A 25,470-nucleotide genomic window follows, 5' to 3' on the forward strand; every position below is an offset into this window, starting at 1 on the left:
TTTTGATCAATATGTATTCCTTAAGTTAATTAAAAGAGTAATTGAAAGATTGTTGCATTATAGTCTTAAATTCTTGAATCTAAGTTGCCACCAACTTTATTTGCATAAAATTGTTGGATGCTTTCATGAAACAGAATTGCTGTTTTTGATGAATTGTTAGGGAATATTATGTTCCCTGTAAAAGGAGGAGATGACCGATCTCCTTTCTCTCTTTCTTCCCACTTTGCAGGCAGAAAGATTTAGAAAACAAATGCCGACCAAAGAGCTCTGTGTCCTGGCATCCATTGAAGTATTGTACTTATGGAAAGCCCTTCCAAACTGTTCCCTCTCAAACTTGCAGCATATGAGCCAAGGTATAATATGGTTCCTTGATTTGTTTATTTACTTTTAAAAGAGAGGTGTATAATTTTCTCTGTTGAGTTGAGTAGCTGATTGTTGCAGCATGAAAATTTAAAACTGTGTGCATGTGTGATAGAAAAACAGTTTGAATCTTAACAGGTCATTATGCTGTTGTTACTCAATGCTTCGTTTTTATCACTTAATAGTTTTTTGGGAGAAGTTTAAAAAAAAATAAAAATCCCCTAAATGCAGCAAGGTAGTTAATCAGTTGTGTTTGCCCATTGTTTAAAATTGAACAATAGCTATTACACTGCTGTTTAAAGTCACTATGTAAAATTTAACTAACTTAAAACTAGCTGCAAAATAAATTTTAAAAATTACCAATTATTTCCTGCATGTCAGTTTTCTCAGAGGAAATACATAATTTGTGAGGTCATCTGTGACATGATAAGGGTTCTGTTTATCTTGGATGCTGGGAGCAATCTTTGGAGGTGAAAGGAGCATTTTGTGGTTGTCTCTTTCTTAGTCTCCAGATGTCTTTGGATGTCTGTTTTGCAAACAGTTTCAAGTTGTTACCTGCTCATTTAGAAAATAAAAAAAAAAGTCTGTCATTGAGATACTTCCTTTTTTCTGTAATTGTGAACTTTGGGGGTTGTATGTGGATTTCTGTGGTAAGCAAGAAAACTATCAGTTGAGAGTCAGGACTGGTTTGGGGGTTTTGTTCTGTTTTTAATTTAAGATAGTTTGTTCACATAAATTGTGTGACGACAGTGGGTTACATTCAAATCCCTAGCCTTGTATTCCCAAAAATAAAGGTGAAGGCTTTAAAATTAGATTTACTTACGTAAATTTGAGGGGGTTTTTCCCTGTCATTTTCCTTGAGAACAATCAGCTTTAGAGTTTGTAAAGAATAGGTACTTCTCTCCAACACGCTCAGAAGCAGCGTTAATCTTCCTTGTATAAGCTTCTAGAAAGTGGTGCACATTTTAATGTGAAATAGCAGTGTAGATTAAAATTCAGAGATATACGTCTTGTATGGTGTGACTGACAGATATAGCTGAAGATCTTCTGCACAGTGAGAAATCTGTTGCTGTGCCTTACGTGTATCTCAAGAGTGATGAAATGATAGAGGATTTTTTGGTATTTACTTCCTCTTCTCTTTGAACACTTGGAGTTTCAATTTGCTGAGGTGAATTTCTAAGCTTTTCTTCAGGGCTAGAAGTTGACTTAAAAATAAAGGAATTAATTTGTATCTACATGTATCTCTGGAAATAAAATGCCAAGTACTTCAGACTCGCAATACAAGTGAGAGTCGACAGTTTTGTGTATTGTGTAGGGTCCAAATGCTCCGTACAGCCAATATGTAGTTATTCGTAGGTGGCTTATTTGCATTGTGGATTAACTTTGTTGTGAATGCAGAACTGGTTAAGGTCTGGCAGGGTTTATGAGACAGGATGTGAGGCTAGAGGAGCTCTGCTGCTCCATGCAACAGCAGTTCAGCTGCTTCTGAAGGGATGAAGAGTCCTGCAGGCTTCCCTGTACCTCAGCCTTTCTGGAGGTAACACTGCAGACAAGTGCAAATGGCTCCTTGTGGAACTAGCCTTGATTTAACAGAGCTGCCACTAATAAGCTTGATCAAAATGGAGCCCAATTCATCTAGAAATGGTTACGTGCAGCATGATTTGGTTTTTTCTGGAAACAGAGCACTACTTAGCTGGGGCACAGTCTGTCCATGGATTGTGGGCCATCTGAGGTCTGGCAAATAAGCCTTTTCAATGCTGGTGATAATTGTGATGCCAAAATACCCTGCTCCTGGTTTTTACATTCAGTACAGATTCTTATGGGTGTGTCATTTTGTTTCAGTTCAGAATAAATCAGCTTTGTTTGAACTCCTTGCCTTGTGCTCCGTGTAACTTGGACTGTGCACTTTTATTTTGGTATCTGGGACAACACAGTTTCCCATAACACCAGAAGGAGGTGTATTTTTCTTTACTTTTGGTGGATATTTCTAAGACCTGTAGAGAATTTAATTCTTCTCTTCTTGTGAGAAGAGCACACTTAACTGCCTTTGACTTCAGCTTATTAATTCCTGTTAGGCACTGTTTTCACAAGTGACAGATTGCTTGATGAGGTTCATACAAAATGGGTTGTATTTAGAAGAAAGCAAATTACTTTGATCTATATTAATGTTACTAGCATCTCCTTTTTCTAGTTAAATTAATCATCAGACTGAAAGTCACTGTAGACTACAGTTCTGTCTAAGGAAGGATTTCAATCCGTCTTGTTTGTTTACTGGAATCTTTTCATTAAGCTTGTCAGGATGTTGATGATTCGTCGGCTGTTGGTCTGAGGAATTTGCTTCTTGGTGCAATACACAAATGCTTAGGAAATTCGGAGGATGCTGTTCAGGTAAGTTGCAAACTCATAATTTACACCATTAATCCTATTTTATGAGCTACTCTGCTAAACCGTAAACGTTATTCACTAAAAGTGTTAAGCAAGTGTTTTCAGTGCTGTTGATCATACTGCTTTGTGAATTCCCACAGAGTATGTCAGGTTCTTTTCAAATCTTCTGTCTTCCTTGCATGCGGTGTTGTAAAAGTGATTGGCTGTGCTGAATGAACATAATAGCTAAAGTGGCTTGTAGGAGCAAGAGTTAAGGAGAAGCTGGGAAGAAGAAGGGAAAAGTTCTTGGCTCTGCTGGATTTACTTCATTCAATAAAGAAAATTCGCCTTTTAAGAAAAAATAACTGGAAGATTGACCTTTCAAAAGCATGGGTTTGCTACTTCACCTCTGGACCTATTAGGCACTGTGAAGTTTGTTTGTTAGCCCATACCAAAGAATAATTTTTCTAGAGTTCTAGGCTTTGATCTGTAGGCACAACTTTTTTTTCCCCTCCCCAAAACAGAATGCACTTCACGTAAGCAACAAGGGAGCTGGTGCTGTCTTTAAATCTTTTTCCTTATTCTTTTCTTTTTTTCCTGCTTTTCTCAGGCATATTGGAAATAATCTGAGTACTTCATCTCTGATGTTCAAGTTCTTTGCTAGATCTTGTATTTTTTCAACATAAAGTTGGAAACCTCTTGAAACAGTTGATACGTGGTAAAAATCCAAACAAATAGTTTTGCCTTGATACTGTCGTGACAGTGGAAAACCTCTGGGTCCTTCTACCATTGGAAATTTTTTATGTGTTCTCAGTTTAGCGTTGGGTTAATTTCTAGTGCTTAAAGTTAAATGGTACTTCTGGTTGTTTTGTGTTTTGTTTTTTTTTTAAGTATCAAGCAGTTGATTTTAATGTATTACTATAGTCTTTTGTATTTTTTCTTTAATTTTTATAGTTCTTTCAACGAGCTGCTAAAGATGAACTGTGCCGTCAAAACAACTTGTACGTCCAGCCATATGCTTGCTATGAACTTGGCTGTCTTCTGTTGGACAATCCAGAGGTAACAGCATAACCTATTTTTAAACTTAGGGTGTGGAGTCACATCCAGCATTAACAAAGAAACAAGGTTTATGGTTGGTAATATATGTTAAGTTTAAAAAATGTGTTTTATAGCTACTGTGAATAAGCTTTCTACTGCATTTTTTTTGTTAACCAAGAAATGCAATGTGTTTTAGGTAACAATGTCTTAATTTTTTTTGTAGCAAGAGCTATAAAAACATTCTAAAGAGTTTAGATATTTGTTGATAATACTGCAATGGCTTGTTTTGTTATTACTGGGTTTTACTAAAAACAAAGCTTGAGACTCTCCAAGATTCCTTAGAGCAGCTGTTACATACCTGACCATTAGTAGTGTCTTTCTCTAGCAGTAAAATGAACACATCTGCAAACTTACAGCAGGCAGTAAAGCAAGACTTTTGATGAGTGTAACACCACATTGTTTTGATTATTATTTAGTACTTTACCCCAAAAAGCACTATGAAGACTTCACTTTTCACCTCTATGATTACGCCCAGATGCCCATTTTTTCTTATATGCCTTACAGAAACTGTATATATAAATCCTGGGTCATGGAAATAATTGTGTAGCCACTCAAGACATGAAGACTTTTCTCCCCCTTCACTTGCCTTAGTGTTCCTGCTGCTCATGGCAGGAATGCCTTGGTCAGGCAAGGATTTGTTGCCTGCAGGAATTATTTAGTGTGGTGGTTGAGTTCCTAGGATCCTTTTCTTATGGATTTGATTTCCTGTTCGATGCTGTTCAAGCTCAAAGATTACCTGCAGTTGTCCTCTCCAAACAAAATTTGATGCCTTCCTAAAATAGCTCCGTGTTTTGGGGAATCAAACTTACTTGGAACAATATGGTATTTGTCAAAAGTCTTTCTGCTTTGGGATTATTTATCTCCACTCTTAGGACAGGTATCTTCCTAATCTTGCATGTGTACCATTGTGCTATTTCATTGCAGGGCATGTAGAAGTAAAGTAATTGTAGTCATTTAAATTTCATTAAAGCTGTACACGTTGACATTTTGGTTTTCAACCTGAGTAGTGAGTTTTTTCTTACTCAGGGTGAAGAGGAAAATAATCCACCTGGCTTTCAGACTGTCCAAATGCCTTGATTGATGATATATTTGATCATTCAGGCCTTTGCACGTACCCTGCCTCCTAAGGAGCCTAGACAGTCTTAAACTAGAGCAACTTCTGCGCCACTGTTGGTGCTGTTTCCTTTCTCAAACATGTAACACTGCTACTTGGAGTTTATGCCACTGTATGTGGTGCTTCCTGAATCAGACTGCAAGTGAGGGGAAGCGGTTACAGAGTAATGACTGGAACCCCCACATCATTGTATGTAGTGTGTAAAGTAGTCAGGCTGATAATATCTTGTATTCTTAAGGTGCTGTTTACAACTGGTTTTATTCTTGTCAGATTTAATATTCTGAGCTGAACCTTCCATGAAAGAGGGAGGGAAAGGGAAATCTTTCAGTAAAAATTATTATCATGACAAAGGACAAAACTAGAAAATGCTTTTTAAAAATTACTGCTCTTTTCTGAAATCCATGCTGCCCTACAGTTTAGAAATGAGTCTTGAAGCCCAGTAAGGAGGTCTGGGTCCAGTAATGTTCCTACTGCCCTTTTTTTCATGTTTATATTTAAATTTGATCATGTCAAATATCTTTAAAGAAACAAAGTGTGATGGTTAGTAAAGTTATGTGTAGATTTTGAAAATGTGGGGAGCAGCACTTCGTTCCTCCCTGCTTTCCATGTAGTGTGTGCACACAGTATAACTGATTGTGCCACACGTTGAGTGTTTTGAGGACTGAACAAGCCTCAGCTTGCAGCTGTACTGAGAAGAGGTGGTAGCACTTAGTATGTGAAGGACATGCAGGAAACTCCCTCTTCTGGCACCCAGACAATGAGGAGGAAAATGATGCTTGACTTGAATAATGTGGGATGGGGTGTGGAAAAGCAAGAGCAATTAAAGGCAAGTGGATGCTGTATATTTAGAAAATACCATTTACTAGCTGAGGTGTCACGGGAGAGCTCTCTGATGATTAAGAAAGAGAAGGAGATAGGATTTTATAAATAACATTTACCTGGGAGGCTGAGTGTATTAAAGGCGTGAGAAACAGATAAAGACATTAATATGCATTTTTATAATCATTACTCATAGTTACATGCTTGATTTACCATGTCATCTGGATAATCTTTGTTATTTTAAACTTAATTCTAATCAAGTTCTTTAAAATTTTAATTTGGTTACATCAAGAAGTTTACAGATTTTTTGTAGATGTCTAAGACACTGAACGTAGTGGTGTAAACTTTGCTAACGAAACAAAAATTATGCTATTAATGAGTTAGTCATTTATCTGTAGCCTCGTTTTTCTGTGCGTTGTTGTAGTTCACCAGCATCAGTAGCAATTTGCATTTAAAGTTGTAATTTCTCCTTTCCCATAGAAGACTAGAAATACATAACACTGTGTTTCTTGGGTGCCTCATTAGTATTTCTTGTTTCATAATTGGAGAGGATTTTGTCTGCTTGGTACAAGGGATGCTATTCTGGACTGACCAGGCCATATACTTAAGATATTTTGTGTAACATTTGCAATGTGTTTCTAATGTGATGTTTGTCTTTTTGTAGACTGTGCCAAGAGGCAAAACCTTACTTCTTCAAGCCAAGGTAAAAGATACTAAGATGCTTTCAAATTTATCTTTCTGAGATGAGGGCATTCGAGAGGTTGTGTGTTGGGGGGTTTATGGTAGGGGAAGTGGATGTTAAGAGTCAGTGTCCCTCACCTGTAGTCTACAACACTCATGCAGATACAGTGTGTTTCTAAGTCAATCATAGCACAAAGCCCACATTAGTGACCTCTCCTGGAGTGTTTGAGCCTTGCCAAGTTTTTTAGCTAAGCTTTTGACTAGAGAAAGGTTGAAAATGACAAGTCTCCACTCTGTCTGTTCCAGCTGGTTCCTATCCTGGGATTTTCTAGAGCTTTTGGACTTGCAGAATTTTCTGGGTTCTGTTCAACTATATGGGATCCAAACAACATGTTGAAAATGGGAGCTTTCTGCTCTCTTCACCAACTTGGAATTTCTGTAATAGTTCTGTTGTTTTGGGTAATGTGGGGATATTGCAAAATGCAGTTTCCAGTGAATTTCTTTAGTCTCTTTTGTAACATGACTTCTTAAACAGTAGCAGGAAAATTATCTTACACACCCTGAAGTGAAGGATGCTAATAATTAAATGCTTTCTCTTTGCTTTGTTTTCTTCCCCCAGGAGGAATTTTCTGGCTATGACTTTGAGAACAGATTGCACGTCCGCATACACGCAGCCTTAGCCTCTCTAAGGGAAGTAGTTCCACAGTGATGGGCAGGAAGTCTTGTTATCCTTTCCCACAGTTTCTGCACTTTAAGATGAAGCAGAAGAAACAGCTGTTGGGAAGACCAGCTTTTCTTCTGAAAACCACTTGTGCCAGAGACACTTTCCTAAGAATTGGTCAGAGTTGGTAATGGCTCAGTAAAACGTTACAATTTCAACTAAATCAACAAGGAAGAAGGTTAAGTGACCTTGTGTTTTTAATTCTTCAGGTTTTAGTTTGCTTAAATCAAGCCACAGCTACTTGTAACTCTGCAGGCGAGCCCAAATAATTGCATATTATTTACTTTAACAATATTGGCAGGTGTGATTTTTACCTTTTAAAACAGATCTAAACTATGCCAAGAAGATCACTTCTGTTTTGATTAGAATGATACAATAAAAGTAATTGGTGTAAATGCTGAAGTTCGTAATGGGTAGAACACGTGGTTTTTTTCTCCAGGCATCACCTAATTCACAGGAGGAGGGAAACTGTTAATCCACAAAAAGCAGATTTTACTGAATTTAAGTAGCTTATCTCAGTGACTTCATGATGACTAATGTATGAATTATAAACCTCACATCCCCTTCCATTCTTTGTTCCTCCCCTCCCAACCCAGCTTATACTTGTGATACATATTATGTCAATATTTGGGATCTCTTGCTTCTGGAACATTCCTGCCAAACATTTGCTTTGCTTCACATGCAGTTACAGTGTGGGCAGTTTCTATTTCTTCTCCTAATACTAGGAATATAAAATGCATAGGCCAGATACAGTAATTCCCCATATTTTTCATTCAAGCTGCTGAATCTTTATAGCAGTAACCCTTAAAAGTATTAAAAAACCCAGCCAAACAAAACAGAAAACCAAAAATCTGCTTTGGTAGTTATACCAATACTATGATATTCTAAGTCTCTATATGGTATTCCAAACCTGTGGTGTTAAGATATTGAAATACCTCAGAGAGCTTAAAACTTTTATCCTGACCATGTAATTTTTAATACTTGGCTATCTGTGTTTATCTGTAGCTTTTTTAATTTTTGTCTGTAATATGTAGTATCTCATCATGTTTTATATTTAGTTAATATCATATTCTAGGAAGGTAAATATTTTTTTAAATAAACTTATGAATGGAAACCTGGCCAGGAAGTTATGTTAAAAGAATGATGTTAATTTTGTAAAGCTGAGAAAACTGGATATACTTGGAAATAGTTATCCAAAAGCCTTATTTTTACTTTGGTCAGGTTGCCTTAAACAGTTCCTGAAAGTTTGGGGTTTTTTTCTTACCCTGTTGTAGACTGTGTTGCCAAAGGTTTAGACCTTGCCCACACCCAACCTTCATGGATTTGCTTTTGAGGTTGCATCTAAAGCAAGACTGATATGGAGGAGGAAAGTAATATCCTATTTGGTAGGCCAGATGAAATGGTTTAGACACTTATTTCTCTCTAAGAATACACACTTCTGCTATGAAAGGCATTCCTAGAGCAGTTAAACATTTCTGTTACAGTTCCTGAAGAAGAGGAGAGACTCTTAACTCTTAAAAAAGCAGTTTTATTTTTCTATTATCTAGGTGTGTTACAGATAGTACACTTTTTTCTATTCAAATTTAACAGTAATATTGAGTCACAAATGAGTGTTCAACGTTATGTGATCAATCCAAATACATGTTGACTAGAAAACAATACATTCTATATGTAGTGACTACTTAGAATTCCAATTATTTTGAATCCTTCCAAGTTATTTTTAAAATGGACTTTAATGTATTTGAAATCTTATTTTGTTCTATCCGACTTTTAATGTTTTGCAAGGAGAGAGGCAGTCCATTCTGGGTAAAGAGCTAGAAACAGGACAGTTACTGACAAAATTACTTTGAAATACACTGCTTAAATATGATGTGAGACTAGGCTGTTCAGGACACACAGCACCTGCATGCCATTAGTGTTGGGACATCTATGGTCTGCATAACTTGGAGGTAGCTTAGCAAATTGTAGTAAATTGACTAAAAGGCCTCTTGTTCTCATCAGGCCTGGCGTGGGTATGGAGAGACACTCTGTGTTCATGTGACAGTTTAACTCTGTGCAAATTGCAGCTTTTCTGTGGATTTAGCAAATCATCACTGAAATAGAGCTGTTTCTGTATTTTCTTTTTTCCTCCCCTGGTAGGAGAATTTCTCCTACATTGTAAATGTCAAAATTATTTTTTATGTTAGATTGTGCCTGTGATGAGAAAAAATTCAACTGTATTTTGTGTAAACTGATAAGTTTTTATACTTTAGAACTCGGAGGCATGGTCTAATAGCAATAATGGAATATGCATCTTGCTAGTTAATATGTTGAGACTATCTTTACTGGGTCAGGTATTTTTGTTGATGTTGATGCAGTTTTTATCTCAATATGACTCATTTCAAATAACTAGAATTTTTAGGTGTCACAAAGTGGCATATTTATTGTGATGTACTGTAAATGTTGTTAATTTACAGAACTTGCACTTTTATATTTCTGAGTAAAATTAAAAGAAATGTGGACATGAGTTTTGTTCCCTTGCTCCTTGAATTTGTCTTTTAATTGGTGGCCTTCTGAACAAGATGATACCAAGGATTGGGAAAATTTCTGGGATGTCAAGTGACTCTGTAACAATGTTTTCTAATCAGCAATTACCTCAGCCTTTGTTCTTCCAGTATAATTATAGTCTTCTGGTTTAAAAAGTGAGTTACATGTGTCATGTTGAGATCAAATGTAGAGTGAAAAAGGCTAAAGATGCATTTTTAAGACATCAAGTTTACTTGTTCTTCATTAAAGACCAAGAACCACACACAACTGTATTTGCTGTATTCCCACACCTTTCAAAAAAATGTTTCAGATTTACTCTAAAGAAAGCACTTTAATTTCTTCTCTCTGACTTTGAATGCTTGTTTCACATTCTAGTTATGTTTTATTCTGAAATAAAATTCCCCAAATGTTGTATTGAATTGCTTTTCATTTTACAGCAATCTGATTGTCCTTCCAGCAATTGATTGTACTGGTGTTTAAAAATTGCTCTGTAACCTGTAACTCTTTGAACAGGAGGAAGGTGTTAGGTTGGTGTGGGGTTGTATGTGGTGTTACGAGGGTGCTGATTGAACCTATCAGTGGAGTGAAAGCAGGGTAGCCTATAAAAACAACACTCACATTCCCTTTCCAGTCATCATGACAAAGCGCTTAAGTGTAGCAATCAATTTCATGAAAAATTATGCAATCCCAAACCAGTGTAATTGAAGCTAATGTTAAGAAGTGAATTTATACTTGGCTGTCCTTTAAGGCAATCGGAGAGCCAGCGGCACCTGAGCAGTTCACCCATCCTTGACTCAGCAAGGCTCTGCAGGCAGCCCAGAACACAAATGGTGGACTCCGCTGAAATTTAGAACTAAGGAGTACAGGTAAGAAGGACTCTGATTCTTCATCCTGAAGGAACTGTGTGACAAATTATTTTCTGTAAATTAGGAGTTGAGAGGAAAAAAAAAAAGGAGAGGGATTTGCTTCTCTGCTAATTACAGTTTGAGTAGATGCTTATACAATATTGTTTTGCATTCTAATATTTTAGGTGAACTAGAAAATACTGCTTCAGAAGCTACTTTTATCTGGAAAAGTTGACTTGCAGAAGATGGAAATGCACAGGCAAGTTCCAATTCTGGTTCATTTTGACCAAAGCACAATTAAAATAAAGGTATTCTGTACAGACATTCATAAAGCATGAGAACCTACTACTTCTACATTTGAGTTACCTGTATGCACAATACTCTTAATGCCAAAGCAAATTACTGTATGAGTGTACAAGATACACTGAAAAAAAGATTGGGTTGTTTCACAAAAGGCCTCACTTTGTCATGGTGTTGCAAACCTGTTTTCCCCTGAACTTGAGAACTTGTTAAATTAGAGTTAAACCAGTGTAACCTTTGTTAGTAGATGGCAAAGTTATATTCCTGCTCCCCATGCCACCGCCCCTTTCCCTCCCAACACCCCTGTTTCTTACGAGACAACAGGAATTTCAGCTCGAGGCAGGTTTTACAGAGTTAAATACCAAATTATTTCTATTTTTTGACCAATTTTGTCTGTGTATGTTTGGACCCCAAAACCAGTGTAGGTTAGCCAGGGTAGGTGCATGTTAGAGTTGCACATTGCTTCCCCGCTTCTGCTCAGTGTCTCTTAGTTTAATTACCCGAATGTTTTAACCGCCAGTCTGTTTTAGTGATGGGGAGTTCTTGTTCACTTTTGTTACTGTCACCCTAAGTTTTTCATTACTGCTCTTTCCGAAATACTGATTATCTTCTGGTGCGACTTCTTCCAAAATGGTGGTCCAATCAAGTGTTCTGTAAAGCTCAGCAGGACTTAGCTGGTCCCCAGTGTTTTTCAGTCATTTTTTGGCAAGTTGTGCTTTCCTATAGGAGGTGCCCAGAAGGGTTCTGAGGTGAAGAGGTTAAGGGAAAAAGATCAAGTTGAATATTTGGGAGGGGAAGGGAAGAGGGAGATTGTCAGACTTTGCAAGCAAAACCATTTACATAACAGATGTCTCCCTGCCTTCCACTAAAGGCAGTATTTTACTGAAAAAGTGATTGTACTGCTGGGACATCTACTTCTCCCCAGTTGTAGCAAAGGCTCCAACCAAGGGTAAGACAAAAGAGTGTCAGAGATATGCATAAAGACACCTTAAATAAAAACAATATTTTGTACCCTTGGAAGAAAAGCAAGAAGGTTTTCATGGAGATTTCTGTACATGAATGCAAACCTCCACCTAGAATTCTACTGAAGTCTCTGGCAGGTAGAAACACAAAGGTGGTACTTGGAAAAAAATGAGAGTCGTCTTCAGGCAGCAAGTTTCAGATAGATGCACTTTTATGTTAGGAGCAGAAGCCTTTCTCAATATTTAAGGAGGTTTATACTTCTGTTATCTCTGATAATAGATTTCTGAGGTTTATAACATCTGTACTTCAACATTATTTAAGCTTTCGCTGTGCAGAGCTTTGCAGACCTAGAATTTTAAGTTTTCAAAAGAAGAAAATTTGGAAGTCATCTTCTGCCCTGTATCTATTGAGGGTGGTTTCAAAGTCACCACAAGTGTTGTTGCACCCAGATGTATTTAATGCCTTTATCAAGTCCTGTTGCTTTGATATGTTCTTCATACAGAAGTCTAGACTTCTGATTACTATACTGACTCCAGAAATAATATATTTTCTAGTCCTCATATGTATTATTGAAGTAAATCTTGTTCTTTCTATAAAAGCTATTCTTCCTAATCTCACAAGCATATTAATATTTAACTTTTTTAATATTATGATCTGTGTTACCACTCTCCAGGACTCATGAGCTATTGTGAGAAGTTTTCTAACTAAGAAATTACTTTCCAAGGATTCTTTTATGGAAGAAGCATTTTGTGGTGAGTTGACCATTAACGTGCTTTCCAGTGAACTAACTTGTAAGTTACATAATATTCTGTTAATTTGAATGACTATTAAGAAGCTGTTACTTATTAAAGGAAGTTATTGTAGATAGTTTAAGTGTTGAGCAGCAATGACGCTTGAGTCTTAAATCTTCTTTGGTGCTGCTGGATTCCCCTCGGGTTTCTGTAGAGATGCAGACATCCAGAAATGCAAGAGCAGGCAGGGAGAGAATGGTTTTCCAAATGAGATGAAGACTGATCTGTAGTGGTGGTGGATAAGAGGTGGTATCCCACAGCAGATTTCCTGATCGTGGCTTGTCCTCATGACTTTGCCTGTCTTTATGATTCTCAGAAAAACAGTAGTAACCTTGAAAATACGGTACTATACAGGTACTTTTTTTGTGCTTGTTTTACTGGAACAGCAAATACTCCTGTCTGGATCCTCTGGAAATGCTTGCTGGAAAGCAAATGCTATCCCTGGGGGGGGGGGCGGCACTTGAGGTTTCTTTCCAGTTTTGCCCTTGCAGTCATAACGTTCTGCAGTACAAACGGAGCCATATGGAGGAATAATCTCGCTCCTCTTCGAGTGCAGCTGCTGTGGCTGACGAGGTGCCAGTCCCCAGCTGTTTGCTCTGAGCTCCTGCCAGAGATCACCACCGAACGGCGCTTCCCGGGTGCTGTGTGTTGCAGCCTGTCAGTGGGTTTAAATCCCTTGGGTGTTGGCGTGTCACCTACCTGCAGGGCCAGGCTGAAGTGGTCTGGGCACCCCCCAGGGCTGGCGGAGCAGCGGGAGGGACGCAGCCGCACCTCTCTGCTTCCCGCGGGGCGCAGCGGCTGCTCGCGTGGAGTCATCCCGGCCCGAGGGTGGGCACGAAGTTGCGCTCTGCCTGTGCCGGGATGAAACGTCTCCAGTCAAAGCGCTGTTTTGGCACAGGCGAGACCCCCTGGGGCGGGGCTCAGCGGTTGTGCGCCTGGAGGCGGGTCAGCAGCAGCTTCCCCGCGGCGGGTGGGTGCCCTCGCAGCCCTGGGGCTGCTCGTCCGGAGCGACGGCGGGCACCGCGCCGTGCTTCAAGCGAGTCACTCAAGGGGTTACACGTGAACGGAGCGGTGCTGAAGCGGCCCGCTGGGTTCCAGGCGCCGGTTCTGGTGAGCGGGTGTTGTTTGCCGGAGGGGAACCCCCCTGAGGAGCGGCCGCATCACCCTCCCGCAGCGGAGGCTGCTGTTTAAATCCCTTCGCGCCAGCCCGCAGCCGCCCCGCAGCCGCTGCCGGCCCTGCCCCGCAGCGCCCCGCAGCGCCCGTGACGCGGGGCGCTGTGACATCACGCCCTGCCACCAACCCCGGGCGGCCCCCGGGCTGCCCCGGCCGCCGTCCTGCTCGGGGGTCGCTGGCGGGAGGCTGGGAGCAGCGGAGGTCAAGTACCCGGGGGAGGGAGGAGCGTCAGACTCTCGGCTTGTGCACGAAGGCTCTTCGGGGGGGGGGGGGGGCTCTGGGGGATTTATCTCGGGGCAGGGGATTCAGAGCGCGGGTTTGAATTCCCGTCGTGGTTCCCTGGCTGTGCCTCCTGCTGCAGGGAGGGGAGTGAAGGGTTTGGCCACTGGGTAGATCGTCCGAGAGTGTTTGGGAAGGGGGGGAGGAGCGTTATTGGTGGGGTGGCAAGGGACGAGCAGCTGCCGTCAGAACATCGGCGTCAGACGCTTCCAGGGGGGCAGGGCAGACGCTGAGCCGAGGGTTTCTGTTTGCAGAGATGAGAGATCTTAAGCTGGCTTGAGGGGGCAAAGATGCAGTGTCCACAGGTCGCGCTGGTGGTTCCCCCCGGCCTCGAGGCCGTGCTGGAGGCAGTGACCCGGGCTGTTCTAGAAAGGAACCCGAACAACATTATTGAGTTTTTTGCTCTCTATTTCGAAGAACTCGTCAGCTTTCAAAAAGGTTTGTTCTGCTGGAGCTTCATCTGAAGAGCTGAGGTATTGGATGGTGTTGTCGTCCTCCAGCTTAATCTCTGCTTACCATTTCAGAGTATACAAATCTGGACGTAACAGAACTGATTGAAAAGTTTGAGTATATCAGTGGTAAGATAGTTGCTGTTTGGGCTTTTACAATGTTTTGATGTTCCATTGCAAATGTAACCACGTTTGGAGAGCTGTCCTCTGACGTTTCCCCATACTGACATTGGATTATAAATGGGTCTGTGTCGCTCACTGAATTTTCTATTTCCTTATTGATAGGCAGGCAGTGACCCCCTCCTTACATTATTCCATCTCTGCAACCCGTGAAGCCTCAGAAACGTGCTGCAGAGCATCTAATTGAGTTGGTGCTGAAATCACTCTTTATGTAAAGGGAAACAATTGTCCATGTATTTCTCTTGTGTGCTTTTTGCATTGCAGAGAATGGGGATGAGGGATTGGAAAAGAAGACATGAGAGTTCTGTGGGGAGTCCAAGCAAAGGGACATGTGTGCTGTCACAGGGGATGACCGTCTCCCCAAAGAACCTGATATTCAATTCAATATAGCTGTAAAGAAACTCAATACCCATCAGTTGACGGTTCCATTGCAGGAAGGAAATCTACCCCTGGATCCAATGCAGCTCTATCCCCTGCTGTCCAAGAGCACAGTAGCATTGAGTCCCTGTGTTCCATGAGAGATGTGGCAACCAGTGTGCAGACCGTTGATGAAGACTCTCAGACCTCAGAGGGTGAACGTACACCAGTGGAAGAGGCTGCTGAAGATGCTTCCCCTGTCTCAGCAGCTAGGGCTTCTGTGGAGTCTGTTAAGTCCCAGCCCTCCACAGCTGGAAAACAAGGGCCCTCAGACAGCCAGGCTGATGTCTCAACAACTGACGTAAATAAAGCTCCCTCGGTGGCCCCTTTGCAGGAAGAACCAGCACCACCAGCTCTTTTACTACCACCAGCTCTTCCTGAAGATACATCAGAGCCTGTGCCCTTCTGCAGCAAAGGTAAGGTTTCCTCAGCCACTGGAGCTCTGTCACTGTGCTGGGGGGATGGAACAATTACGGATGCAGAGCTTCCACCTCAGCTGGAGCAGTTTCCACAGCAAAGAATCATTCCCTTTGTTGACCAAACACCTTCTCTGGAGGCAGGTAGTTTCCACTCACTATGGGATGCATCCTATCTGCATGTGGTTATGTGAAAGCAGCACATAGGTTCTGGGCTATGAACAAGGGAGGCATCTTCAGAAAGCTCCTGGGAGGCCGTAAGTTCTGCTTGAGGATAGAGGAGACCTGGGTTGCCTTTGGGTGTTAAAGGATACTGCAGTGTGATCTATCACCCCCTAGAGCAGGTAATGACTTTACACTTACCTTGCAAATAGATAGTGTCTCTTTGCTTATAAAGGCAGCTTTAGTTCTGCGGGATGCTGCTTCCTTTGGGAAGTGCTGGGAACTTTCAGCATCTCCCTGGGATTGGCTGTGAGGGCTGGAATTACCTGATGCCACGTGAAGGTTGTGTGGGAGCAGCGATATGGCTGTGTTGTGTAGCCCATGGCCTGTTGGTATCTGCCCCATGGGATTGGGTTTCCATCACCTGGTTACTGTGTCAGTAGCCTCAAATATTCCCGTTGTTCAGAAAAAACACCTAAGGTGGTTCCAACTGACGCCTGTATGTTCCTCAAGCCTCCAATACAGGTCCTTTCTGTAGCTCCCTCTTCCTGTGTGGTCTGTCCCTTAATGTGTGGTCAGCTAAGTGTGTTATGAAAGGGGATGATCAAAGAGGAATTACTTAGCAATCCTGAGCAGTTTCCTCTGGAGCCTCCTGCCCATGGTGCCAGCATGGGCTTAGGGACTGGTTGTGCCCCAGCAGGTAGTGAGCTGGTTTGCAGAGCTCCAGGGGAGCCTTTCTGTCCTGTGGTGTTGCCAAGTACTGACACTGGATTATAAATGGGTCTGTGTTGGCTTGGGATCGCAGTCAGAATAATGTTTTTTTTCAGAAAGGATTTAACTGTCATCCTCTGGGTTATGTTTCTTTCATAATTTGTGATTTCATCCAGTCACGACTTCAGAAGGCAGCTCAGTGCTGAGCTCTGGTGATGTGTTACAGACTCCTGCTGCTATGCTGGTTTTACATACTAGCCAGTGCTTGCTGGTCGAGAGAGAAAGCAGACCTCGTGGTTTGTTGTTTTGTTGACTGTTGAAAGTTTTGTTAACCGTGTGATGGAACAGTGTTGGGATCCCACCAGCACACTCCTGTGATCCTCCCCTGATAACTAATCTGTTAGTTACCTGTTTTTACTGTATCTAAAACTTGTTCGTGTCATACCCTCTTCTTCACTTGGATACCTGCCAGTTCAACTAACCAGGATTCTTGAAGAGGCTAAAATGTCACCATCTATGTATCTAAGATAACTTGTTTGAATCCAGAGAGTTCTGCGGTGTTTCACAGAGGAGCCATAGTCTTCTAGCTGGTTTACCAACGTGCTAAATGTAAAAGGTTTAATCTTTTCTCCCATAAGTAGCAGTGTTTGTAGGCAGTAGATAGATAAGCTTGTACCTGTCACTGCAGGGTCAGGAACACAGTTAATGTTCATAGGTTTTGAAGTGGTATCGGTGTGCTCTGAATTTTCTATCCCCTTAGTGATAGGCAGGCAGAAACACCCTCCTTAAATTATTCCATCTCTGCAACCCGTGAAGCCCCAGAAACGTGCTGCAGAGCATATAACTGAGTTGGTGCTGAAATCACTCTTGTGTAAAGGGAAACAATTGTCCATGTATTTCTGTTGTGTGCTTTTTACATTGCAGAGAATGGGGATGAGGGATTGGAAAAGAAGACATCAGAGCTTTCTGGGGAGTCCAAGCAAAAGGACACGTGCACTGAAAAAGAGGACGACCATCTCCCAGAAGAAGCTGACATCCAATACAGCTCCAAAGAAACTCAATATCCATCAGTTGCCGGTTCCATTGCAGGAAGCAAATCTACCCCTGGATCCGATGGAGCTTTATCTCCTGCAGAACCTGAACCAGTGTGTGTCCCTGCTGAGCCTGCACAGCTTGCTGAGCATGTGCGAGGTAGCAGTGATTCCTTATGTTCTATGAGGGATGTGGCAACCAGTGTGCAGACCATTGATGAAGACTCTCAGACCTCAGAGGGTGAACGTACACCAGTGGAAGAGGCTGCTGAAGATGCTTCCCCTGTCTCAGCAGCTAGGGCTTCTGTGGAGTCTGTTAAGTCCCAGCCCTCCACAGCTGGAAAACAAGGGCCCTCAGACAGCCAGGCTGATGTCTCAACAACTGACGTAAATAAAGCTCCCTCGGTGGCCCCTTTGCAGGAAGAACCAGCACCACCAGCTCTTCCTGAAGATACATCAGAGCCTGTGCCCTTCTGCAGCAAAGGTAAGGTTTCCTCAGCCACTGGAGCTCTGTCACTGTGTTGGGGGGATGGGACAATTACGGATGCAGAGCTTCCACCTCAGCTGGAGCAGTTTCCACAGCAAAGAATCATTCCCTTTGTTGACCAAACACCTTCTCTGGAGGCAGGTAGTTTCCACTCACTATGGGATGCATCCTATCTGCATGTGGTTATGTGAAAGCAGCACATAGGTTCTGGGCTATGAACAAGGGAGGCATCTTCAGAAAGCTCCTGGGAGGCCGTAAGTTCTGCTTGAGGATAGAGGAGACCTGGGTTGCCTTTGGGTGTTAAAGGATACTGCAGTGTGATCTATCACCCCCTAGAGCAGGTAATGACTTTACACTTACCTTGCAAATAGATAGTGTCTCTCTTTGCTTATAAAAGCAGCTTTAGTTCTGCGGGATGCTGCTTCCTTTGGGAAGTGCTGGGAACTTTCAGCATCTCCCTGGGATTGGCTGTGAGGGCTGGAATTACCTGATGCCACGTGAAGGTTGTGTGGGAGCAGCGATATGGCTGTGTTGTGTAGCCCATGGCCTGTTGGTATCTGCCCCATGGGATTGGGTTTCCATCACCTGGTTACTGTGTCAGTAGCCTCAAATATTCCCGTTGTTCAGAAAAAACACCTAAGGTGGTTCCAACTGACGCCTGTATGTTCCTCAAGCCTCCAATACAGGTCCTTTCTGTAGCTCCCTCTTCCTGTGTGGTCTGTCCCTTACTGTGTGGTCAGCTAAGTGTGTTATGAAAGGGGATGATCAAAGAGGAATTACTTAGCAATCCTGAGCAGTTTCCTCTGGAGCCTCCTGCCCATGGTGCCAGCATGGGCTTAGGGACTGGTTGTGCCCCAGCAGGTAGTGAGCTGGTTTGCAGAGCTCCAGGGGAGCCTTTCTGTCCTGTGACATTGCCCAATACTGACATTGGATTATAAATGGGTCTGTGTTGCTCAATGAATTTTCTATCCCCTTATTGATAGGCAGGCAGCCACTCCCTCCTTGAATTATTCCATCTCTGCAACCCATGAAGCCTCAGAACGTGCTGCAGAGCATCTAATTGAGTTGGTGCTGAAATCACTCTTTATTTAAAGGGAAACAATTCTCCGTGTATTTCTCTTGTGCACTTTTTACATTGCAGAGAATGAGGATGAAGGATTGCAAGAGAAGGCATCAGAGTTTTCTGGGGAGTCCAAGCAAAAGGACGTGTGCACTGACACGGAAGAAGACCGTGTCTTTGAAGAACCTGATATTCAGTACAACTCCCAAGAAACTCAATACCCATCAGTTCCTGGTTCAGTGGCAGGAAGGAAATCTACCCTTGGAACTGATGGAGCTCCATTCCCTGCAGGACCTGAACTGGCATATGTCCCTGCTGAGCCTGCACAGCTTGCTGAGCACGTGCGAGGTAGCAGTGATTCCTTATGTTCTATGAGGGATGTGGCAACCAGTGTGCAGACCATTGATGAAGACTCTCAGACCTCAGAGGGTGAACGTACACCAGTGGAAGAGGCTGCTGAAGATGCTTCCCCTGTCTCAGCAGCTAGGGCTTCTATGGAGTCTGTTAAGTCCCAGCCCTCCACAGCTGAAAAGCTAGGGCCCTCAGACAGCCAGGCTGATGTCTCAACTGATGTAAATAAAGCTCCCTCAGTGGTCCCTTTGTTGGGAGAACCAGCACCACCAGCTCTTTTACCACCACCACTTGTTCCTAAAGATCTTTTGGAGTCTGTGCCCTCAACCACTGAAGCTGAGCCTCCCACTACCACTGGGGCTCTCTCACTGTTTTGGGATGATGAGACAATTATGGATGCAGAGGTTCCTTCTTATGTGGAGCAGTTTCCACAGAAAATAATCATTCCCTTTATAGACCAAACAGCTTATCGGTTAAAAATTGAGCAGCCATTAAACACAGGCCAGGGCTCAAGTGCTAGAACTGAAGGTCCATCTGCTGGTGATTTAGTCTGCCAACCTGAGAGAACAGACTTTACAGAACAAGTGGAAAAAGCTGAGCAAGTTTATGCCATGTCAGGTAAGAAAGTTTGGGTCTTTGTGTCATCTTCCTGTTTCAGCTTCCAGCTCTACAGCTTCATCAGCAGTCATTCAATGGAAAAGCACCTGTGTCAGTGCAATGCAGGATAGAGGTGACTTCTAAGACTCTACTGTACCAACACAGCCCGCTTGGTCCCAGTGCACGTGTGTTAGATCTCCTTGCCATCTTTTCCAAGAGATGTGGCTGCTCTGGGCAGGACTCTGTGCTCCTGCAGGCAAATATGCAGATAAGAGTGATGGGAAGGTACCTGCTGATACTTGCTCATCATGATTGTCTTGCTCAAAACCATCCATGCTTTCTGAAACAGGTGTTAAGAGACCTAAGATGTAATACATGTGCCCTGTGGCTAAAGTGAGGCAACCAGTTGGAGCCCTAGTTTTGACTCTCCTCCCCTGAAAGATCTCATATACCAGCACTGACCTAGGAGATTTTCCATTTAGAAAAACAAAAAACATAAAAAAGGTGGTAAAGGTGGTGGTTGCCTGTGCTGTCTTGAGCTTGGTGAGTTTCTGCACCTGGGCTGAGTGGGCTGGGCACTGGGCATCATTTTCACAAACAGCAAGACAGCTGGTGCTCGTCTTTCTTGGTGAGGTCTTTACCACTATCTGTTCCCTGTGGTGACATGTGCCCAGCTCTTCCCTTGCCCAGCTGGAGAAACCTTCCAGGGTAGAGCTCCCTCTCCCCGAGTCTCCATGGTACTGCAGAATCTAAGCCCTGTCCCAGGCCCCAGAAATAGTACAGGTGTGAGGTCTCAGCAGAGCATTTTGTAGAGGAGAGCTGAGGCTTGGCAGATTTGTAAATTAATAACTGGCTCTCTAAAAACAAACAAAAAACCAAACTCCTAGTGGAGTTTGGCACTTCTGAAACTGAGGTTTGTCAAATGCTTACCCAGAAGAGCCTCTGACCAAAACCGGTAATGTTTTCTAGGCTGCAGGTCCTTGTCAGCCACATACCAAGCTGTGTTTGCTATCCTAGCTCTCCTCTGTAACACGCTTGCTTTTGCCAAGTGTAGGTGTGCTTCTTTTAGCCATAAGGATTTACAATATGACTGGAATTCACTGCTTCTGATACCAGCACTCTTATTTTTATCTTTGTAGCCATGGCATCAAGTGCAGCAGGACAACCACCACCACCACATTCTAATGTGTGGACCCTCTATTGCCTAACTGACTTGAGACAAGGTCAAAAACCACCACCATCCCTTCCTTCTGCTGGAGCTGGTGTTGCTTATTTCCAGGCAACTCTCTGCCCTTCCAGGGGGGGAGATCAACATTGTGCTCCAATTTATGTGGTGCAAGAAGACGGCAAGAAGGGAGATGCACCACCTTTCATTTTAGTGGGCTCTAATGTTCAGAACACACAGGACTGGAAACGTGTTCCTAGCCATGCTGTCTTTGTACAGCAAGATGCAGGTGCTAGGAAGAGATTAACTACAGTCCGAATCCCAGTCGCCAGACCAGCTGATGAGGAAACAGACAGTTCTAAATCTGCAGAGGAAACTGGGGCCAAGCCCTGCACACCCACTGTTGTCTCAGTTGCCATCCCTCTGGCTGATGTGATGGCTGCAAAGAGAGGCTCACCTGCTGGTGGGAAGCACACAGGTATAAATGCTCTTGCAGAAAGTTCTGGTGCTGCAGGGTAGATTGCCATTTCATCAGCCCCTTCCCACAGCAGGGTCAGGAAGAAGTAAGCTAGCTTGCTTCTTGCATGGGTGTTGGAGAGGGAGATGCTAGCATTTGGAGTTTACTACTAAAAGCTTAATTTAAACCTTTTAAAAATAAACTTTAAATCCAGTGGTTAAAATACGTCATTAGTTACATGTTGCAATTAGTAGTACGAGTCTTGGTCTGGTTTCAGTCTAAAGTAATTAAGTTTTTATATCTCACATTTATAGACCTCTTTATTGCCTGCAGCCTGAACTTCTAGCATTTGTGTAATATTCAGAATGTGGCAAAATATTCTCACCTTAGAGTGCATTGAGGTAGCAAACAAAGTAGTTCTTACCACACACTATACTGAGTTAATGTTATGTTTTTTTAAACAGGTTAAGAAGAGAGAGGCTGTGGACTTCAGGAAGAGTTTGAGAGTAAAGGAGTTTACATTGTAATAAATCAAGTAACTAAATACAAACGCTCCAAAAAGCCTACAGTTGGAACTGCATTTTATACTTGCCTAGCACCACATCCTGAATGTTAACTTTGTTTGAATTATGACCACCGAGACATCTGCTGCTGCTGTTTCACTGCAGGGTGGCCCAGCTTCTTCACCATACTAACATGGTATGTGCATGAGCCCCAACAAGACTGAAATGCCAGAGAGAGGCAAAGTTAGTTCAGTATAACCACGTGTAGTCCATACTGCTGGGGTGACACCCTATGAAGGAACTGTACACAAAAGAACAGTCATACTTTCAACTAGAGCAAGGAGTTGTTCTCACACACGGTCAGTTCTTTCAAACTACAGGTGTAGCAAGGAGAACACCAGAGGTTATGCTTTGAGGAGGGGGTTAAGAAAAAGTACCTTTCTTTTGCTTCAGAGGTTTCACAGCTATTGGTGTGGTAACTTAAATATGCCTGAGTCTTGAAAGTATCAATGGGTCTAGAAAAAAAAGTATCTGTTCTTACTGAACAGAAGTTGCTTAAAACAAACAAACAAACAAAGCAGAGTTGATGTTATGTAGATGTTTTTCCCTCCCGAACCTGGATGGGCAAGCAGGAACTAAATGCTTTGTTTTTCCTAGGCCTGAGTGCTTCGTGGCACGTGACCTGCTGAAGCACCAATCCCCCAGCTAGACTGTTTATACGCATCTCAAAATCCCACTAGAAGTCTGTTCTAATTCCTGTGCAACTTCAAGAAATGCTGGCCAGAGCAGAAGCGTGAGTGTAGAGATGAGGTTTCCACGAGCCACTGCAGAGAGTCAGTTTCCACATCTACACATCAGCTGAGAACTGGGCCCTCCTGTGAAAGGCTGCCAAAGAAAAGGCTTTCCCTTATCTATGCAAATGTCACTACCTGGGTAATTCCAGTAGTGCACAGAATAAAAATAGAAAGCATCTCATTGCCTTATTCTCAATTTCAGTAGTCCACCCTCAGAGCTAGAGCTGCAGCCTCACTGCATGTTAAAGAAGGAAGCCCTCGGCTCCCCAGCCACCCCAGCCACCCCCACCCCGGTCAGCAGATTGTTCCTGCTTAGGGAAAAGAGGCCCCTGAAGCAGATGCCAGCACACCACACACCTTCAGTGCAGCAACTTTTGGGGTAGGTGTGCTCAGCGCTGCCAAACACCACTCACTTTAGACTAGATGCAAGAAGTTTTGAAGCCTTTATTTAGTAGCAATTAAATTATTTGATTAACACTAACCTCCAGACAGCAGTTAAAATATTGTACAAAGAGCAGCTTGCCCTCTAGAAGCTCTGTACACAGTTCAATATAAACTTACTCTCTAAGATTGAATGCACCCCAGTGAAAAGGGGTAAAGCAGCTGTGCACAGGAGGCCTCACTGAGGTGCTGTACTCCATTTGAAATGCGCAAGACTTCCTCCCAGGGAGTTTGCACAGTACAGACACAGGTCCTGTCCCCCCCTGCCACATTCCACTGGGTCCTGGACTGATGAGGCTCTTGCCTTTTTGCAGTGGTGCTGGGCACCAGAACTTCTAGTGCATGAAAACAGATTCTTTTAAAACCTGTTACTAGTGTGCAGTTCAAATCAAATCCGTAGATATTTAAATGGCTCTTAATTCCTTAAACCAAAAGGTTGGTAGCAAAACAGGAGAGCAAAATTCAAAACACACTGCACAAAACATGGAATAAATACCTCTGAGTAATGTTACCAGCTTAAACAACTTCATTAATGCTCCAGAGACAGGAACACTTCTGGACTCTCTGACCAGAGCTTGGGACTTAAGGGAGTTAATTTAGTAAAAGGAAGGTCACTTTATGAAAAATTACATCTTTACAAAAGTGACACGCCCTTCTTCAGTTAAGAACAGAATATTGCAATTACTGTGCTTTTAAACATTCCCATGTCACAATAAATAGAACCAGTTTTACTTGTGCCAGTGTTATCTATGAAAGAAAGTATTCACAGAACAGCTGAAGGTGTTCTAGTCCTCATACACCACAACCTAATATAGGTGTATCCAGCAAACAGGGCAGCCTGAAACCTTGTCGACTGACTTTGTCCACCATCAGCCAGAAACACTATTCCCCTACCTATGGGACTGCAGATCATGTACCACCAGATTTACTGTGGAGATGCTTAATATTCCATTTGATAACATGTCAGATTTTTCAGGAAATAAGTAAACCAAGGGAAAACATTAAAACAGATTAAGACTTATTTGTATCAGTCACAGGCTCCTTATTGCATTTTAATAAATATCAGGCAAGTTAAAGTAGTTTCTGTCCCAGTAGTTGCCAGAATAAAGCCAGTCCTGTGTACCAGTATAGGGATTGGGCCCTTGGTGGAACCATCTGCAAGGAAACATACAGCATGTTAGTGAAGCTATTAACACACCTTTATGGAAGTTCAGAACTGCTTTGCTGCATCTCCAGCAGATTACTGCTGCAAGTTATTATTGTGATTGCAGGAACCCCCTTGGTTTTAAATTCATAACTGAATTTAAAGTCTTCTTCAATGGCTAGATCTCCCCATTTGCCACAGTGCTTCAATGTCTTGTGGGTGAAATCACAGACTATCACATGAAACAGGACAGGTACAGTTTAACTTCAAAGCAGTTGTGAACAATCATTTTGGCATGCATAAGAAGTAACAGTTTTTGCCAAACAAACACCGCAAGCACTGCAGTCCTGAAAACAGAAAAACATTCTCCCAGGATCTGGATTTCCCCTTATTTTTTTAAAGCCTTGCTTTGCAGTGCACTTCACTCAGAACAGGTGTGCCAGCTGCCCTTGCTGTAGAAGAAATACCACCTACAAGCTGCACAAGTCCTGCCTTATGGCAACTTCACTGCGTTGCATCACACTGGCAGGCTAATCTGAATGGCCAGAAAGCTGAACTTACTTGAAAGCTTTTGTCAAACTGGTTGTTACTAGGAACACTGAAGTTTAGCACCTTCTTCCTTCCTTCTCTCCTACCTAGTCTGGAAGCACTGTGTATACATAGACATGCACCTGTAATAAAATCTTCTGGTGGAGGGGACCAACTTATCTGTAAAGCAAGGTGCACTTACAAGGCCCTACTACTGGCAAGTATCCCCCGGTGGTGAGTACAACCCTGCCAAATCACCATGGCACAGGTTGCCCTCATTCCTCCTCTCCCACACATGTTTCTGGCAACCCTGCAGCCTGTTCCTGAACTCTGTTTTCTGCTTGGGCCCAGTTCCTCAGCTGTCTGCCTCAGCAGCACACACTGCACAGTACCAGACCTCTTGCATTTTAACTACTTCGTGTGTTTTGCCAAGCCATGTTTATAGCACAACTCAGCTTGTAGAAGGTGTTTCTGTGGTTAATATCCTCCACAGCTTCCTTTCACTTCTCCACTGGCCCCTAAAGCCAGTTCTTGCTTTATAT

At 42.6% G+C, this 25,470-nt stretch overlaps 3 protein-coding genes across 6 annotated transcripts in view; 2 read left to right on the forward strand and 1 right to left on the reverse strand.

Annotated features, from left to right (window-relative positions):
• Positions 1-10,102, forward strand: part of TTC39C (tetratricopeptide repeat domain 39C) — a 37,636-nt gene extending 27,534 nt beyond the window's left edge. For both annotated transcript variants that reach the window (XM_051611791.1, XM_051611792.1), the window contains 5 exons: positions 230-353; positions 2,651-2,748; positions 3,679-3,783; positions 6,420-6,458; positions 7,056-10,102. In XM_051611791.1, the coding sequence (XP_051467751.1) occupies positions 230-353; positions 2,651-2,748; positions 3,679-3,783; positions 6,420-6,458; positions 7,056-7,145 (456 nt within the window). In that variant the 3' untranslated portion in view covers positions 7,146-10,102. The remainder of the gene's footprint in view (positions 1-229; positions 354-2,650; positions 2,749-3,678; positions 3,784-6,419; positions 6,459-7,055) is intronic.
• A 4,178-nt stretch (positions 10,103-14,280) lies between these two features.
• CABYR (calcium binding tyrosine phosphorylation regulated) lies at positions 14,281-21,598 on the forward strand. The gene is made up of 6 exons (XM_051610276.1): positions 14,281-14,488; positions 14,560-14,613; positions 15,099-15,497; positions 17,295-17,885; positions 19,030-19,296; positions 21,036-21,598. Exons 1-6 carry the CDS (start codon positions 14,326-14,328, stop codon positions 21,578-21,580), a joined length of 2,019 nt encoding a protein of 672 aa, XP_051466236.1. The 5' UTR covers positions 14,281-14,325; the 3' UTR covers positions 21,581-21,598.
• Positions 21,599-23,239: 1,641 nt separating this feature from the next.
• Positions 23,240-25,470, reverse strand: part of OSBPL1A (oxysterol binding protein like 1A) — a 73,114-nt gene continuing 70,883 nt past the window's right edge. For all 3 annotated transcript variants that reach the window (XM_051609550.1, XM_051609549.1, XM_051609551.1), the window contains one exon: positions 23,240-24,411. In XM_051609550.1, coding sequence (XP_051465510.1) covers positions 24,309-24,411 — 103 coding nt within the window. In that variant the 3' untranslated portion in view covers positions 23,240-24,308. The remainder of the gene's footprint in view (positions 24,412-25,470) is intronic.

The sequence above is a fragment of the Apus apus genome, chromosome 2, assembly GCF_020740795.1.
Source record: "Apus apus isolate bApuApu2 chromosome 2, bApuApu2.pri.cur, whole genome shotgun sequence".
Taxonomy (NCBI): domain Eukaryota; kingdom Metazoa; phylum Chordata; class Aves; order Apodiformes; family Apodidae; genus Apus; species Apus apus.

Coding starts and splice junctions, on each gene's coding strand:
- CABYR (XM_051610276.1), top strand. CDS start 14,326: ATGCAGTGTCCACAGGTCGCGCTGGTGGTTCCCCCCGGCCTCGAGGCC. Junction 15,498..17,294: donor TGTGCCCTTCTGCAGCAAAG/GTAAGGTTTCCT, acceptor TTTACATTGCAG/AGAATGGGGATGAGGGATTG. Junction 19,297..21,035: donor GCTTGCTGAGCACGTGCGAG/GTAGCAGTGATT, acceptor TTATCTTTGTAG/CCATGGCATCAAGTGCAGCA.